At 36.6% G+C, this 14,323-nt stretch overlaps 1 protein-coding gene across 4 annotated transcripts in view; it reads left to right on the top strand.

Annotated features, from left to right (window-relative positions):
* The window catches only part of fmn1 (formin 1), a 389,228-nt gene that overhangs the window by 329,049 nt on the left and 45,856 nt on the right, over positions 1-14,323 (top strand). For 3 of the 4 annotated variants that reach the window (XM_048537803.2, XM_048537804.2, XM_048537806.2), the window contains one exon: positions 2,657-2,806. The exons of the other annotated variant lie outside the window; for it this stretch is intronic. In XM_048537803.2, the coding sequence (XP_048393760.1) occupies positions 2,657-2,806 (150 nt within the window). The remainder of the gene's footprint in view (positions 1-2,656; positions 2,807-14,323) is intronic. 4 annotated transcript variants of the gene reach the window in all.

The following is a 14,323-nucleotide window of genomic DNA, read 5'->3' as shown; positions in this document are numbered from 1 at the left end:
TGCCCACTAAAGCTTGCCAATTAATATTCTGTCTAATGTTTCCGCAGCTGGAAAAAAGTTGGCAAAACAATAAAAAAACTGATACAGCATGAGACTTTTAAAAGGAAGGAGTGGACGATTGGTGTCATTCATGTTATGGAAATAAGTTCAAAAATTTGGGGGGAAAATGACGGATACATTTCCTGTACCTTCCAAAAGTTAGGAACATAACAGAATTTTCACCAGTCTCATAAGGTTGAATTTTTGGAAGGTTTATGTTTTTGAGGGGTTAATTCACATGCTAGCTTTGGTCCCGAGTGAAACCCAAGCAAGACTGTTGCAATAGATTAAAGTAAATCGCTTTAATATTTTGAATACTTAAAAGTAAAACTTCAATGTATAAATGATTCAAGGAATTATTTATTAGTTCTAACTTTCATTTGTATTTATATATTTATGATGAAATTAAAATATTATATCTGAAGGATTACACATATTTTGAAATCAAGCTTTGTCAAAGGTACCTGAAAATTACAGGTTTTAGACCCAACATCATGACATTCACATTTACAAGAGACTGACTTTAACTCAGATATTTGTGATGCTAGTTGTACTTATCGCAGCACCACCTACACTAGAGAGTAACATTTGAAATATGTATATGAGTGCTTAATTATGGTTTCATGAAGAAAAATCTAGACAAGACAGATCTGATCATTCCTGGAAATTTTATGGTGGTAAACTGTGTAAAATGTTCGGTTTTAAAATATACCTTTTCTTGATTCACACACTATGGTACACTGTCCATAAATTTCTAAACTTGCAAGCAGTTACTCTATCGGCCATTCTTATGTACCCTTCATTTTCACTGCTTCCTTGCCTTTTTTTCTTATTTGTGGACTTTGATTCATTTACACTTTATGATTTGCATATTGACAGAAGTTTCAATGTGTGACACACCATGATACTTTTAGGGGTAAATACAACCTGTCTGTGCTAAACTGTGAGATTTTTCATCAATTAAGTTTGATGTCACGAAAAATAATCAGCATCAGAAACTAATTGTTTTACCCCTTTATAATTTCACATGCAATGTTATACTCTTAACCTGTGGTTACATCTTACAGAAAGAAGTAAGCAGAATCAAATACAGCTATTTTGGTTGAAAAGTTTCAAGCATCTGTTTCCTTTATTGAAGATTTAAATTATCAGCCTATTCATCATTAATATCACATGCACTTTTTAACGTTGAAAGTGATAGGTGATAAAGTGGTGTCCTTTCATGTAATTTTATTTAAGCTATTAAAACAACATGGTTACAATTGTTATTCAAAGAATTTTAAGTTGATTACACAAGTGACTAATTAATGATCTAATTAATGCACCCTGGTGTTTATATAGACATTTTTACTATAGTGAACCCTTTGAAACACTTTTTACTGCAAATTAAAAGTTCTTTTTCATAATTTTTTTTGCATTTTTACTGCTATATAAACCAATGCTGATGGTCTCCATTAAAATGATGTAGATCTATGTGTAAATGTTTAATGTGTTATTCTCTTGAGGGACAGTAAAATGATCATTATTCAGTTGCAGACTAATGCGAGCTCGAGGGACCAAGACTCATCAGCTAATGAAAATTAAGCTGCTAAAAGTTTATCCCACCTTGAAGTAACTTTGCTGATTAAAGAAAGATGCAAGTCCTGCAGCATTTTATAGTTGCTCTGGTACAATGCTAAATGTTTGCTTCATAATTTAAATAGATATGAAAGACAGAGCTGACAAAGTCCAATATAAAATTAAAAATAACCTTCAGAGTTCAGTTGTGTCAAAAAGCATCATATATTAATGGAAACCAATGTGTATCTTCAGTGAATATTTACCATGTTGAAAAGTGAAGGAGAAGACTGTTTGAAAATGGAACTTGTGTCAATAAACAGGAATGATGAACCAAAAAGGAGAAAAATAAGAGACAAATTTGCATTACATAAATAAGTCACAAAGTTGCTATTCTGACCATATTAATTTCTGTGGAGTATGTGAATTACATTTAAAGTATAGTTGTCAACGAAATTCCAATGAGAAAACAATTCAACATATTATTTCTTTCCATTATATTGAATTTGTGTCTGACATTTATGTAGATATTGAGATCAGTAACACAATATTGTATTTCACTGCATTTCAACTGAATGGCACCTTAGTTGTCAAAAACAGCATGAGTTTAAACAGATACCAACTATTTGAAGTGCATGAATGAAAGCGAAAGTGTGCAGTTCAGATTTTATGTGTCTGTACTTGTTTATGTTAGTGCCTGGAGTCCCTCACTTTTGGAGACTAATGTGGTCTTGATTTCTTACTATACTGAGTTTTTTTTCTGTAATGTAGAGGAGTGGTGATATGTATTTAAATCAGGGTTTTTATAGCTGTTAGTGCAAAACCAGGTTTGTGGGCATGGTTATGTGGCCATTCCAGATATCTCCGTCTGGAAAGACTGTAGGTGTATGAAGGTTACATTATACTTGACAACTGTTGCTGCCATGAATGTTGAAGCTCAGGGAAGTCACAGTAATTATGGAGTATTGGCTACTGACTTTGGAACTTGCCCTCAGGGAAACTACAGCCACTAGCAGGTTTACGTGTTGACAGTTTTTTTTTCCCCTTCTTTTTCCCTTAGCTTTGACGATACAATAAGGTTCTTTGGAGTGAAACCAAAACCTGGGGGGAAAGATATTACTCCAAACTACATATTCATGCTGTGGTTTGAATTCTGTACTGATTTTAAAAATACTTGGAAACGTGAGAGCAAAAAGATCTCCAAAGAAAGGTAAGAAAGAGATTAAATTATTCATAAAAAGCCTATTCATTTCAAGATTAATTTATTTTAATTTTTACATATATATTGAACCACTGTATTACACTCTATTTACTTTATTTGTTTTTTTTATTAACTTGGCTTAAAGAAGTTCGATCCCCTTGGGCATATTGAAAAAGTTGCCAAAGTCTGTTATACCCACAAGGAAGATAAACACACATAATCTGATAAATTAGACTTTCCCAACTCCTTTCAATTACCTGCCAATAAAGTGGAATGAGAGCTGTGCTAATTTGTAACAGATTGCTTCACTAGTGCATTTTTATGTTGAACCAGCCTAAATGAGCTGATATTACTGTCGCAGACAGTACCGACAAATAAAAGCAAATGCTTTTCTAGTTATTAAACTTCACTTGCATCAAAGAGAAACCCCCCAGACCTAGGCCACACTTAGCACAATGTCAAAGCCCCACATTGAATTTACGGCAGCACATCTGACCCCAGGTACCCTGCTGGGGACATCAAACTGCGTGACACTGCTTCTCGCAACAGTTTCCTGATTTTATTGGTTTGAGAAAGAATAACCTTATCCCATATATGCTTTTAGGTAAGGTTTCATGAAGGAACTTTTATGTGAAGGTGTCATTATGACCAAAAGATTACCATTTTCTCAGTTTTATGACAAAATCACTTTTTGCACTATTGTATTTATTTGCTATGATTTAACATTTCAACCTTCTACCAAAATGAATGGTGAATGTTGAAAATATTAAAGCTGAGCCTTTGTATAATAGCTGTTTAATAACAATGAAGCAAGTAGTTGAATAGTTTGTAAATATTCAGCTGTTTTCCAGTGTAAAGCATTACTTTCTGGTCAATTTGTCTGTGTGGATTTAAACATTCATCTGTAGTTACAGTTGTTTAGTGGTTAATGAAAATACCATTCATAAAACTTGCAGTGTTCTGCAGAAAATGATATTGAGGAAATTTTCACAGCATTTGTACTTTGTACTTAATACAATTGCCTGGAATTTTATAAGCTTGGTAACTATGGAAGTAAAAACAAATATTATTTTCTTTAAATTCTTTTATTGACATATGTCTCAATTAGTGCCTTAAAATTACCATTCAAGGGAGACCAGATGGATTTAAAATGTTTACTGTCTAATTCCACAGACACTCTTGGGAAAAGTTTTTTAAAAATTGAAAAATGTGAAGGTAATGTAACACAACACAATACTGTAAACTCATTAAGTTTAAAATTACTTCACTGCAAAGGCTTATTTGCAGAGGTTAAGGCATAGCTACCTTGTACTAAGTGGCCGTGCCTACTATAAAGCCTGAAATGGGAAACTAAGTTTTCCTCCTTATCCTGTTCTGTAAGGATAATAAGAATCTTATGTTCAGCTGCTACTTTAGGGTTAAAGATGGAATTTATCAAAAACAGAAGGAATCCATTAGGGACATAACTAAAATTGGGAGTTCCTTGAAATGTTGTTAAATGGGACAACAGAAAAAACATCCACATCTAGAATGTCTTGTAAAGTCATGACCCTTAGCGACACTGTTTTCCTAAGTGTGAAACCGTTGATTTACCACCCAGTTTACTAGAAATGGATCAGAATTAGATTAATTGGTGTAATTCTACATTCCCTGCTCAAGCATTTTTTTTGCTGCAATCTATTTCCTATTGTTACAAATGAATGTTATAAAGTATTATAGGACCGAATTTACTCGAGTATTTATCTCCATTACACCACATTTTCCTCTCATAAAGGTTTAAAAACAAACAGTGAGGTTGATCTTGACTACGTCATAGTGGAAGACAGTCCGTAGGGATGGCAAATGGGCTGTTGACTCACAATTCTTCCATCTTATGCTATTGGACAGCATCAAGAACCACCATAATTAAAGAAAAATTAGCTCTGCTTTCAGTTTCTAGCATTCAGTTTTGTAATTTTTAGCCTCCAAATTTTGATCCAATATGAGATGATACTGAGCTTGGACATATGGAGCCACTGTTGTAGTCCCTGTTCATTTTTCTTCCACTCACAAGAGAGAAGATTCATTAGGCAGATTTTCTGCTACTCTGGTCACTCAATAGAAGTACTGGCCCCACACCATGCCCAGAAGCAGAGAGGTGTTCCGTCTAAAGGCAAGAGCCATCCTAGCTATGCCCAGAGGCAGCAATTAAAGCCTTCAGCTCTACATCATGGGGTAGAGACTGAGATTTTCCGACTACAGATGAAGAGCTGCACCTAGATTGTCTCAATTAAGTTCTAAGATCCTCAAGAAGATGGAAAAATACAGAACTCTGGCCCGGTAATGGACTTGAGCAATTGCCTAGATGACTGGAGCCTTGTAGAAGGTCACCTCAGCATATTCTCTGGGAGTCTTCATACTTATGCACTCCTAAGTAAATTACATCTCTTTTGGTTGGCCTCCATCAGCTTTGGCCTTATTACTGGTAGAGGGCAAATTCTACCCCTGCCAAACCCCAGACTGGGAATGAAATCTTGAAAAAATGTAAAAACTTGGAGATCAAGCAATTTGCGTCGCTTCCACATTTTTTTCCTGAACTTTACCTCTAATGTGAAACCCCTCTCCCTGAAAAAAATCAGCCCTGCATATTCACACTGAAATATGAACGTACTGTCACACTTTCTCAGAAGGACAGAGAGACAGACAAACAGGAATTGTCACTTTAGAAGTAATTCTTCAACATGATAATGTCTATAGTCTTGATAATCCTATGATTGCAGTTCAAACTGCCAGGTCAGAAGATCATAATTGTCTCTATATGCATCCAGAGAGCTATCACAAATTACTCAGAGCTTAAGTCCAGAAAAGGGCATTCAATGTATGTGATAAGCATTTTAGTAGACAAGTACGCCTTACAATATAACATTGAATGGTATAGATCAAGAGGTTAGTAGAGATTGTTCACTACTTAATCTATACTTAAGAGCCAATCTCACGACGATGCTACAACTTGCTTGATTGCCTCTCTTAAGAGAGGCAAGTCAAACTCTCAGTAAGCAGGAAGTATTCAAATATAATTTAGTGCAACAAATAAATAGGGAGTGATGGGGTAAGACTTACTATATGATGACAGTATTATAGTTTGCAGTGCTGGTCCCCTTTAAACAGCAGGCTTCAAGATCAAAAGACCTGACTGAGTAGTGTTATTGATCCTGAAAATAGATATCGTCATGAACCAAACATTGCTTCTTGCTCTTTCACTCTAATTGTATATAGGAATCCAGTTCATTTGAAACTGCTGGTAGAGTATCGCTTGGAAGAGAGTTCCCTGATGATATCTCAGAAATTAGCATTCAAACAGAAGAATGTCATTAAAAGCTGTTTGTTAGTCATACTTCTTAGAAAGCAGTTAGATTTTTGGATTTTATTGTGATAACAAGTCATTCAAGGTGAAGCCACTTTAATTCATCTTAGTACAGTTTTACATTTGTTATTTGTCATTGAAGATTAATTAAATGTTTTAATCAATAATTTGCCAGATTTAAAGGCCTAGCCTACCAATTCTTACCAATCTGTGTGTTGTAGTTGAGACATGGGCTCTTTCAAACACATCTGCAAGGTCACAGAGTTATTGGAAGTAAAAATACCAAAAGAGTTTCACTAACAATGATGGTGTTCAGATCTGAATAATTCCAAGCTCCCTTGGACATTATGCAGAAAATAATTTTAGTTTCTGTTGACTCAAGCTGAGCAAAATCACACAATTAAACTACAAGAGAAACAAAAAGCAGCAATAGATGAAACAAGTGCTATGTAATGAGGGTTGTCTTAGGGAGACCGCGATGAAAGGCAACCAGTCATTTCAGACATGAGAAAGTAGGCGTCTAGTGGCAGACCTTTCACTTGATTTTATAGAGTCTGAATGAAAAGCAGGCTGCCAAGGACCCTGATTACTTTCTCTCTGGGAAAATATTCAAAATGTGAAAGGTGAATTGATTCATGTCTCTATTTGCCTGCAATTATGGGAATGTGTTAATTTATAAAGGAAGCAATGGTAAACTGTTCCCTAATATATTTACAGATGAGAATGTTACTTACAACAGTAACAAAACAATTTGTAACATTGTTTGTTTTTGCTATCCATTTTAATGCCTTTTTTTATTCTACATAGCTACAGTTTATTTGATACATTCTTAGAAGTAATTACTTTAGGTTTATAACAATTGCTGAAATGCATTGTAAATATTGTGCCTTGATTCTGAGGAATAGTTTATCCAATCTACATTGGTGATAGCATCTCAACCCTATACCTCAATCAGGTCAAAGAATTAAAAGCTTATATCCAATCTGAGTTCTGTGAATGCAATTTCTTTGCCAGAGATGCAAAATATCAGAAACATGTTTATCAAGAGCAGGATACATCAAAATATTATTTCCACTTCAGAGTTAATGATCGTCCCCTCCCAGCAGAGAGATTTACTGTGTAGAAGTATAGATCAGAGAGTTGAGGGCTGATGTCTCATTTTGATCTCAAACCCAGGATATAGCTTCCTTGTTGGGAATCATCATAGATTTTCTTTCCTGCATCAATGGCTTACCCATACAGAATAGGTGAGCAGAGTTGAATATGACATGAAGATGATCTCGAGCAATCATATGAGTAATCCTTAGCCAAAGTGGGATTAAGCTTCATTTCAATGCAAAAATCATTGTAAATTATTCTCAAGGATATGGCTGGGTTCAAGGAAGTTGGGTGCTCATCTACATAAATTACAGTAGGTCAGGTGGGGTGAGAAATATCAAGTGGCAGAAGGGAAGCAAGTATGAGGTGCAAGATATTTCACATTCCGGGTGTGTGTGGTTGTGGCGTATGGGATGGGCAGCATATTGGGTCTGGCAGCAGGTTAGGAGTGTCAGAACAGGCAGATGTGGGGAGGGTGTTTCAGCTCTGGGACAGAGAATTAGAATATCCTTTACTGTCATGTGTACTCAGATACAGACGTAGAGGAGTACAGTGAAAAGTTTTACAATATTGCCTCTTATGGTGCTATCTTAGGTCCAGGCATCTCGGTACAAATCTTAGATACAAAAACAGAAATTAAAAAAACAAAAAGTAATTGTATGAATTTACAGAAATAGATATAGTTAAGAAGATAGTCATTACAATCATACAAACAAATTACATAAAAACATTACATTGCAGTAGCTGAGCACAGTGGCTTCCACATGTGGTCTGACTGCTCACATTATACCCCAGTCCAACAACCATCCCTGCTACGTTCGAAGCTTCCAGTCCACTCCACAGTGGCTCTCGGCTGCTTCACGTTTTCTCCAGGACTCTTTTCCCCTCACTAGCCCTGCTCTGGAACTCACTTCCCCTTGCCGACCTCTGCCCAAGACTGCTCTCTTCGCCAGCATACCATGGTCTGGGTGGGGTGTAAAGAGTGTGGGAGATGTGTCTGTGGGGTTATGTCAGGTAAGCTGGGCATCAGTTGAACAGCTACTCAGGAGTTGGATTTCCTGAGTAACTTACTTAACTGCAGCAAGACTCTTTGAACCTTTGGATTTAATCAAGACTTTCAGAGGAGTCCAGGCGTCAAGGAATAGTCCAGCAGTGCCTTTCAATTGCCCATGCAGTTCCCTCAGAGTTTACTACAAAAAGGATTCCACAGGGTCCTCATTCTGAACTCTCACTTGTGCTTCAAAACTTACTATCTCGCCGAAGCAAAATCGGGGCCAATTGTTTGTTACATTTTGGAACAAAAAAAGTGTTCGATACTTATGTAGAATTGATGAATCAATTGATGTTGACTGTTTCTTTAACCATAAATCTAAACTGGCCTAGAACATTGTGTTTTCGTAGTGGTTGACTTCTTAGCTTCTCAAAGCAGTTTTTGTTGTGTTGTTGGACACCAACCTGTGGCTTTTATTACTAATGCCCTGTTTTCCTGTACTACCTTGAAGCCATAATCGGAGGCAAGGAAGGAAAGGAAATGAGTATATTATGCAATATTGGACAAATATTTATAATGTATGTAAAGTAGCAAACAGTGTGAGGATAAAACATGTGCCATTTTCTCTTTTTCTGTAATTCATGCTTTGTCATTTTATTTTGCGTTTCAGTTCCTATTCCTGCTACTTGTGTTAATGCTTATGATTTCTTTAATCTTGATTCAAATGGGTCCCAGGTTAAAAGGAAAAAACTGAGAAAATAATTACTTTGCAAAACACAAACTTACAGCTAAACTGCAAAGCAAAATATATAGCATATTTTTGATATGAAGTTTTAATCCGGGCATGATTTGAATGTAAATGGTTGAAATATTTTTCTTGGAAAATGAATTTTTTAATAACATATTTGTTTCAGACATCATCAGTACTGACATTTTATTTCTCCTATTAATCACGTTGAATTGATAGATTCAGATTAGCATGTTATTCACCATTTCTAGGTGATGAGTGATGATCAAATCTTTCTTTTAAAGGAACGCTTATTGAACTTGGTTAGATTTTATATTTCCCCAGCCAGGTTTGTGAGGCTTCACACCAAAAAAGATATTTTACTGATGAAATTTCATATCATTTTTGCCTTGACAATATATTAAATAAAAGGTCTTTGGATGCTCTTGAAGTAGCCCCTAATGAGGATAATAAAATTTTTCACAAATCAATCCAGTGTAGTGTTTCTATAATAATTACTTTATGGGGAATGAGAATACCCAGATTGAAAACGGAAACATCAAAAGCATGCTGATGTGGACACTGTTCTAAAATTAGGGTAGGACACTACGAAGAGATAGTCACTCATTATTAAAATCAAGCAATATGTAAAGAGACTTTATTCAAAAAGCATTACATAACTTTATATTCGTCAGCACTGACTTTGCTTATTTGGAGAAGTGTCGAATTCACCCTGAAAAAGTACTGTCAAAAACTTCAATGCTATCTTGCGTGGGCTAGTTATTAATGTTGCAGATGTCTTTTATGCACTTAGAGACAATTAGTAATAATTATTTCCTATTTTTTGCTAAATGCATGAACTATGATCTCATTACAATCACAATAGCTTGCATGCCAGTCCACAACTGACTTATCACCTGAAGGTCATTTGTTTTTAATCATTGCTTTTTTTTTAACCTTTCAACTGCCTTTGCCCAACAGAATTGGAGAACGAGTCAAGGTTAGGAGAGGATTCACAGATTCAAGGCCATCAAATAGAGCCAAGAATGAAACTCTGTTTATTAAAAGATGGTATGATCTGGAATTGTGGTCAAACAAATAGATAGCGTTTTTTTTTACATATAAAGCTAGGCAATAAATCAAATAACTTGTAATAGGGTGAAACCAGGTAAGGAGGAAAATTGCAGGACTTCGGGGAGTGTGGCAGGGAGCCTTAACAGGAATTACAGAACTGGAGCAGAATTGTTGAAAGTAGCAACCTCAGTTTTCAGGGAACAGAGATGAGAAAGCTAGAATAAATGAATAGAATAACTATGGCTAGAAATGAATAGCTAGAATGCTTGAGTGTAGCTAACTAGCTGGAAGGCTTGCTCGTGGGGTGTTCCAGAACCTGGAATCATTATGCCATGCTGAAGAAAAGGTCACTTATAGCTGAGGGAGTAATCAGGCTGATTGAATCAGATCCAGAAAAGCACCGCAGGGAAAGCGGATCTAGGAGTGCTCATTATTCTTAGTGGAACTCAGAGAGGAAATAGAGAAAGTGAATCCGAAATTGAAAATGAACCAACTGCTCTGGTCACTATCTTGGCAGTGCAGCACCAAACTTGAAAGAATATTATTTTCTTGAGAGAGGATTTTAATCTAAAATACTGCCTTCAGAATTAATGTTGAAAAATATATTTAAGGCATTCCTTATTTGAAAGGAGAGAGCAGCAGCAATGTGAAAGAAAGAGTCGTCAACAGTGCTACCAAGCTTGCTATGAATAACTTACTCAGTGATACCCAGAATGAGATTTTCCAGAGCCACGCAACTCCTGACCTAGTACAGCATTGATTCAAACATGGACAAAGAGCTGCATTCCAGAGATGAAGTAAGGGTGATCATCAGGGCCAAGTATCATATTAAGGAGCCCTAGCAAGACTAAAATCAATGGGAATCAAGGGGAGGGTCTCTCTGTTGGTAGGAGTCATACTTGGCTCAAAGGAACGTGGCTGTGGTTAATGGAGGCCGGTCGGTCAGCTCCAGGACATTCCTATGGGTGTTCTTCAGGGTCATGTTTGCTAGACCCAGCCATCTTCAGCTGCTTCATCAATGGCCTTTCCTCCTTCATAAGGTCAGAAATGGGGCTGTTTGCTGATGACTGCACGATGTTCACAATTCTTGGTATCTCAAATACTGAGCCTATTCTTAACCTTGACAATATCCAAGTTTGAGCTGACGAGTGGCAAGTAACATTCATGTCACTCAAGTGCCAGGCACTGACCATCTCCACAAAGAAAGAATCTATCATCCCTTAATGTTCAACAGCATTACCATCACTGAATTCCCCCACTATCGACATCCTGAGGATTACCGTCGACCATGAACTGAGCTAATTAGCCGTATAAATACTGTGGCTGTAACGGCAGGTCAGGGGGTGGGATTTTTCAAGCAATTAGAGCAGTACAGTGGCTCAGTAGTAAGCACTGCTGCCTCACAGTGCCAGGGACACAAGTTTGATTCCACCCTTGGGCAATTGGTTGTGTGGAGTTTGCATATTCTCCTTGTGTCTCCGTGGGTTCTTTCCAGAGTCCAAAGATGAGTAGGTGAGGTGGATTTGCCGTGCTAAATTGCCCATAGTGTCCAGAGATGTGCAAGCTAGGTGGATTAACCATGAGAAAAGCAGTGTTACGGGGATAGTGTAGGGAGGTAGATCTGTGTAGGTTGTTCTTCAGAGGGTTTATGGACTCATTTGGCCGAATAGCCTGCTTCCACAGTGTAGGTTTTTCTACTTTGAAAAAAAGGTAACTCACCTCCTGCCTCCCCAAAGCATGCCCACTGTCTACAAGGCACATGTCAAGAATGTCTTGGAATATACCCACTTGCTTGGATGAGTGCAGTTGCAAAAACACTCAAGAAGCTTGACACCATGCAGGACAAAGTTACCCATTTGATTGGCACCACATCGATAAAAAATTAACTCCATCCGTCATTGATTCTAAATATTAATAGTGTACGACATCCACAAAATGCATCACAGAATCTCCCCGAGGCTGCTTCGGGAGCACTTTCCAAACGCATGACCAGAAGGATAAGGTCAGGAAATATATGGAATACCACCACCTGCAAATTTCCCTCAAAGCCACTCACCATCCTGACTTGGAAATATATTTCTGTTGGTTCAGTATCATTGGGTCAAAATCATGAAATTCCCTCCCTAACAGCATTATGGGTTTACCTACATTAAAGGGACTGCAGTGGTTCATGAGTGATTCTCCCTAGTCTTGAGGACAAATAAGGGATGGGCAATAAATGATGGCCGAGCCAGCAACAACCATATCCCGTGAATGAATAAAAAATGTGCAAAGCTGTGCCTCCCTGCCGATAAGGACTCACAAGTGAGATGTATTCTCTGTACCATTTTTGTCGCACAGCAATTACTGCACTCTTTAAAAAATCAATTTATTTTCAGTCTTCATGTCAAAGTCAGGAAATGTACATTTAAAAAACATTAAGTATTATTGCTTACCATGTCTGCAGGAGAGATATTTCTTAGCATAAAATAGTGTCCCTTAATATTTTGGCTTAAAATAACTGAAAATATGTGAGCATATTGCAATAAATACAAACAGTCTTTGTGAAAAGTTTCTGGCCATCTATAAATGGTAGGTGGAAAGGATCTGCCAAACATTTACCAAATTCTTCACTTAGAAGAGAAAAGTTTGTCCAGCTGTAAATGTATCAAGCTCCAGCTTAAATAAATATCACTTTCTTTTGCACCTTTGAAAGTACAGAGTTATAGAAGTCAAGATACACAAGAAGGATGTCTGATTCACAATTTTATGTTTGTATTAGTGTTAACTCATCAACTAAAGCTATCTATTTTAATTAAATTAACTTCCCTCATCCTTTATCCTTTTATGTTCTTACCTTCAAAATTCTTGTACAATTCTATGTTAAATCAAGAAATGTTCATTGATTGGTACCATTGCTACTTTTGGTAGAAAATGTCAAATTTTAATAGCTCTCTAGCTTTCCCTTCATTCTTCTCCTTGTTTCTGATTCACCAGCTCCCTGTTCACTATTTCCCTTTTTATAATTTAAACAAAAGATATCAATTTTCCATTTGAGAGAAGGCAGAATTTTTAGTCGTTTTTACAACTCAACATCTCAACATCTACCTCATCTCTAGATCCTGCAGTAGTTTCAGTGAATCTTCACTGCGTGCTTTCCATACCCCGAGAGCATTTCTATAATAGAGAGCCCAGAAGGGCACATAATTTTCTGCAGATGTGGCCTAACCAATGACCTCTACAAATTCAACATTATTTCTTTCCCTTTGTGTTCAGTTTCCCTGTATATAAAAGCCATAATTCCATTTGCCTTTTTATAGCCTTTCCTATCTCCACTTCAAACTTTAAAGAACTTTGTAAAGAATCTTACCATTTGGAGTGTAATTCTCTTCACTTCTTTTTCTCCTGAAGGTTACTATTTCCCATTTCTGTGCATTGAACGCCATCTGTCATTTATCTCCACACTCCACTAATCTAATTTTGTGCTTCTGCCAATTTTTGTAGTCTTCCTTAAAACTCATCCATATTAAACTAAATACATCTATTAATCAAAACTAAATGTCTATTAGTCAAAAAGAGTAAGGTAGTAACTATAATTAAACAAAGATCTAAAGAATAAAGTCATTATGCAATATTTTACTTTGGAATGAATACAGAACAAAAGTCAAGGATACAAAAGTAGAGGCAACAGAGACACGTTATGTAAACACATTTATCATTGATGTTCAAATACAAGAATGGTTTGGAAAAGATAGGATTTACATTTGAAGTGAATGTTTAAACCTTTAATTTTTAGAGGGATTTCTCTGTGTGTCTGTTTTCGAAGTACACTACATGCTTGATTAATTTCCACTATTCGTTCCATTATTCCATTATTTTTCCATTATTCCATTTATTTTTCCATAAGATTATGCATAGCACAGAAACATATCCTTCAGTCTAACACATGCATGCTGACCAAGTATCCTAAATTAATCTAGTCCCATTTGCCAGCATTTGGCCCATATCCCTCTACACCCTTCCCATTCTTGTACCCATCCAGATGCCTTTTAAATGTTGTAATTGTACCAGCCTCCATTACGTCCTCTAGCAGTCATTCTGTACACACTCTGCATGAAATGTTGCCCCTTAGGTCTCTTTTAAATCTTTCCCTTCTCACCAGAAACTTATGCCCTCTAGTTTTTGGACTGCTCTACCCTGAAAGAAACACCATGACTGTTTACCCTCTCCATGGTCTTCATGATTTTACAAACCTGTATAATTCCTCAGCCTCCAGTGCTCCAAGTAAAATAGCCCCAGCCTATTCATCCTCTC

Source organism: Stegostoma tigrinum, chromosome 10 (assembly GCF_030684315.1).
Source record: "Stegostoma tigrinum isolate sSteTig4 chromosome 10, sSteTig4.hap1, whole genome shotgun sequence".
In the NCBI taxonomy this organism is placed as follows: domain Eukaryota; kingdom Metazoa; phylum Chordata; class Chondrichthyes; order Orectolobiformes; family Stegostomatidae; genus Stegostoma; species Stegostoma tigrinum.
The sequence above is the reverse complement of the archived record's forward strand: the minus strand, read 5'-3'. Positions and strand labels throughout refer to the sequence as shown.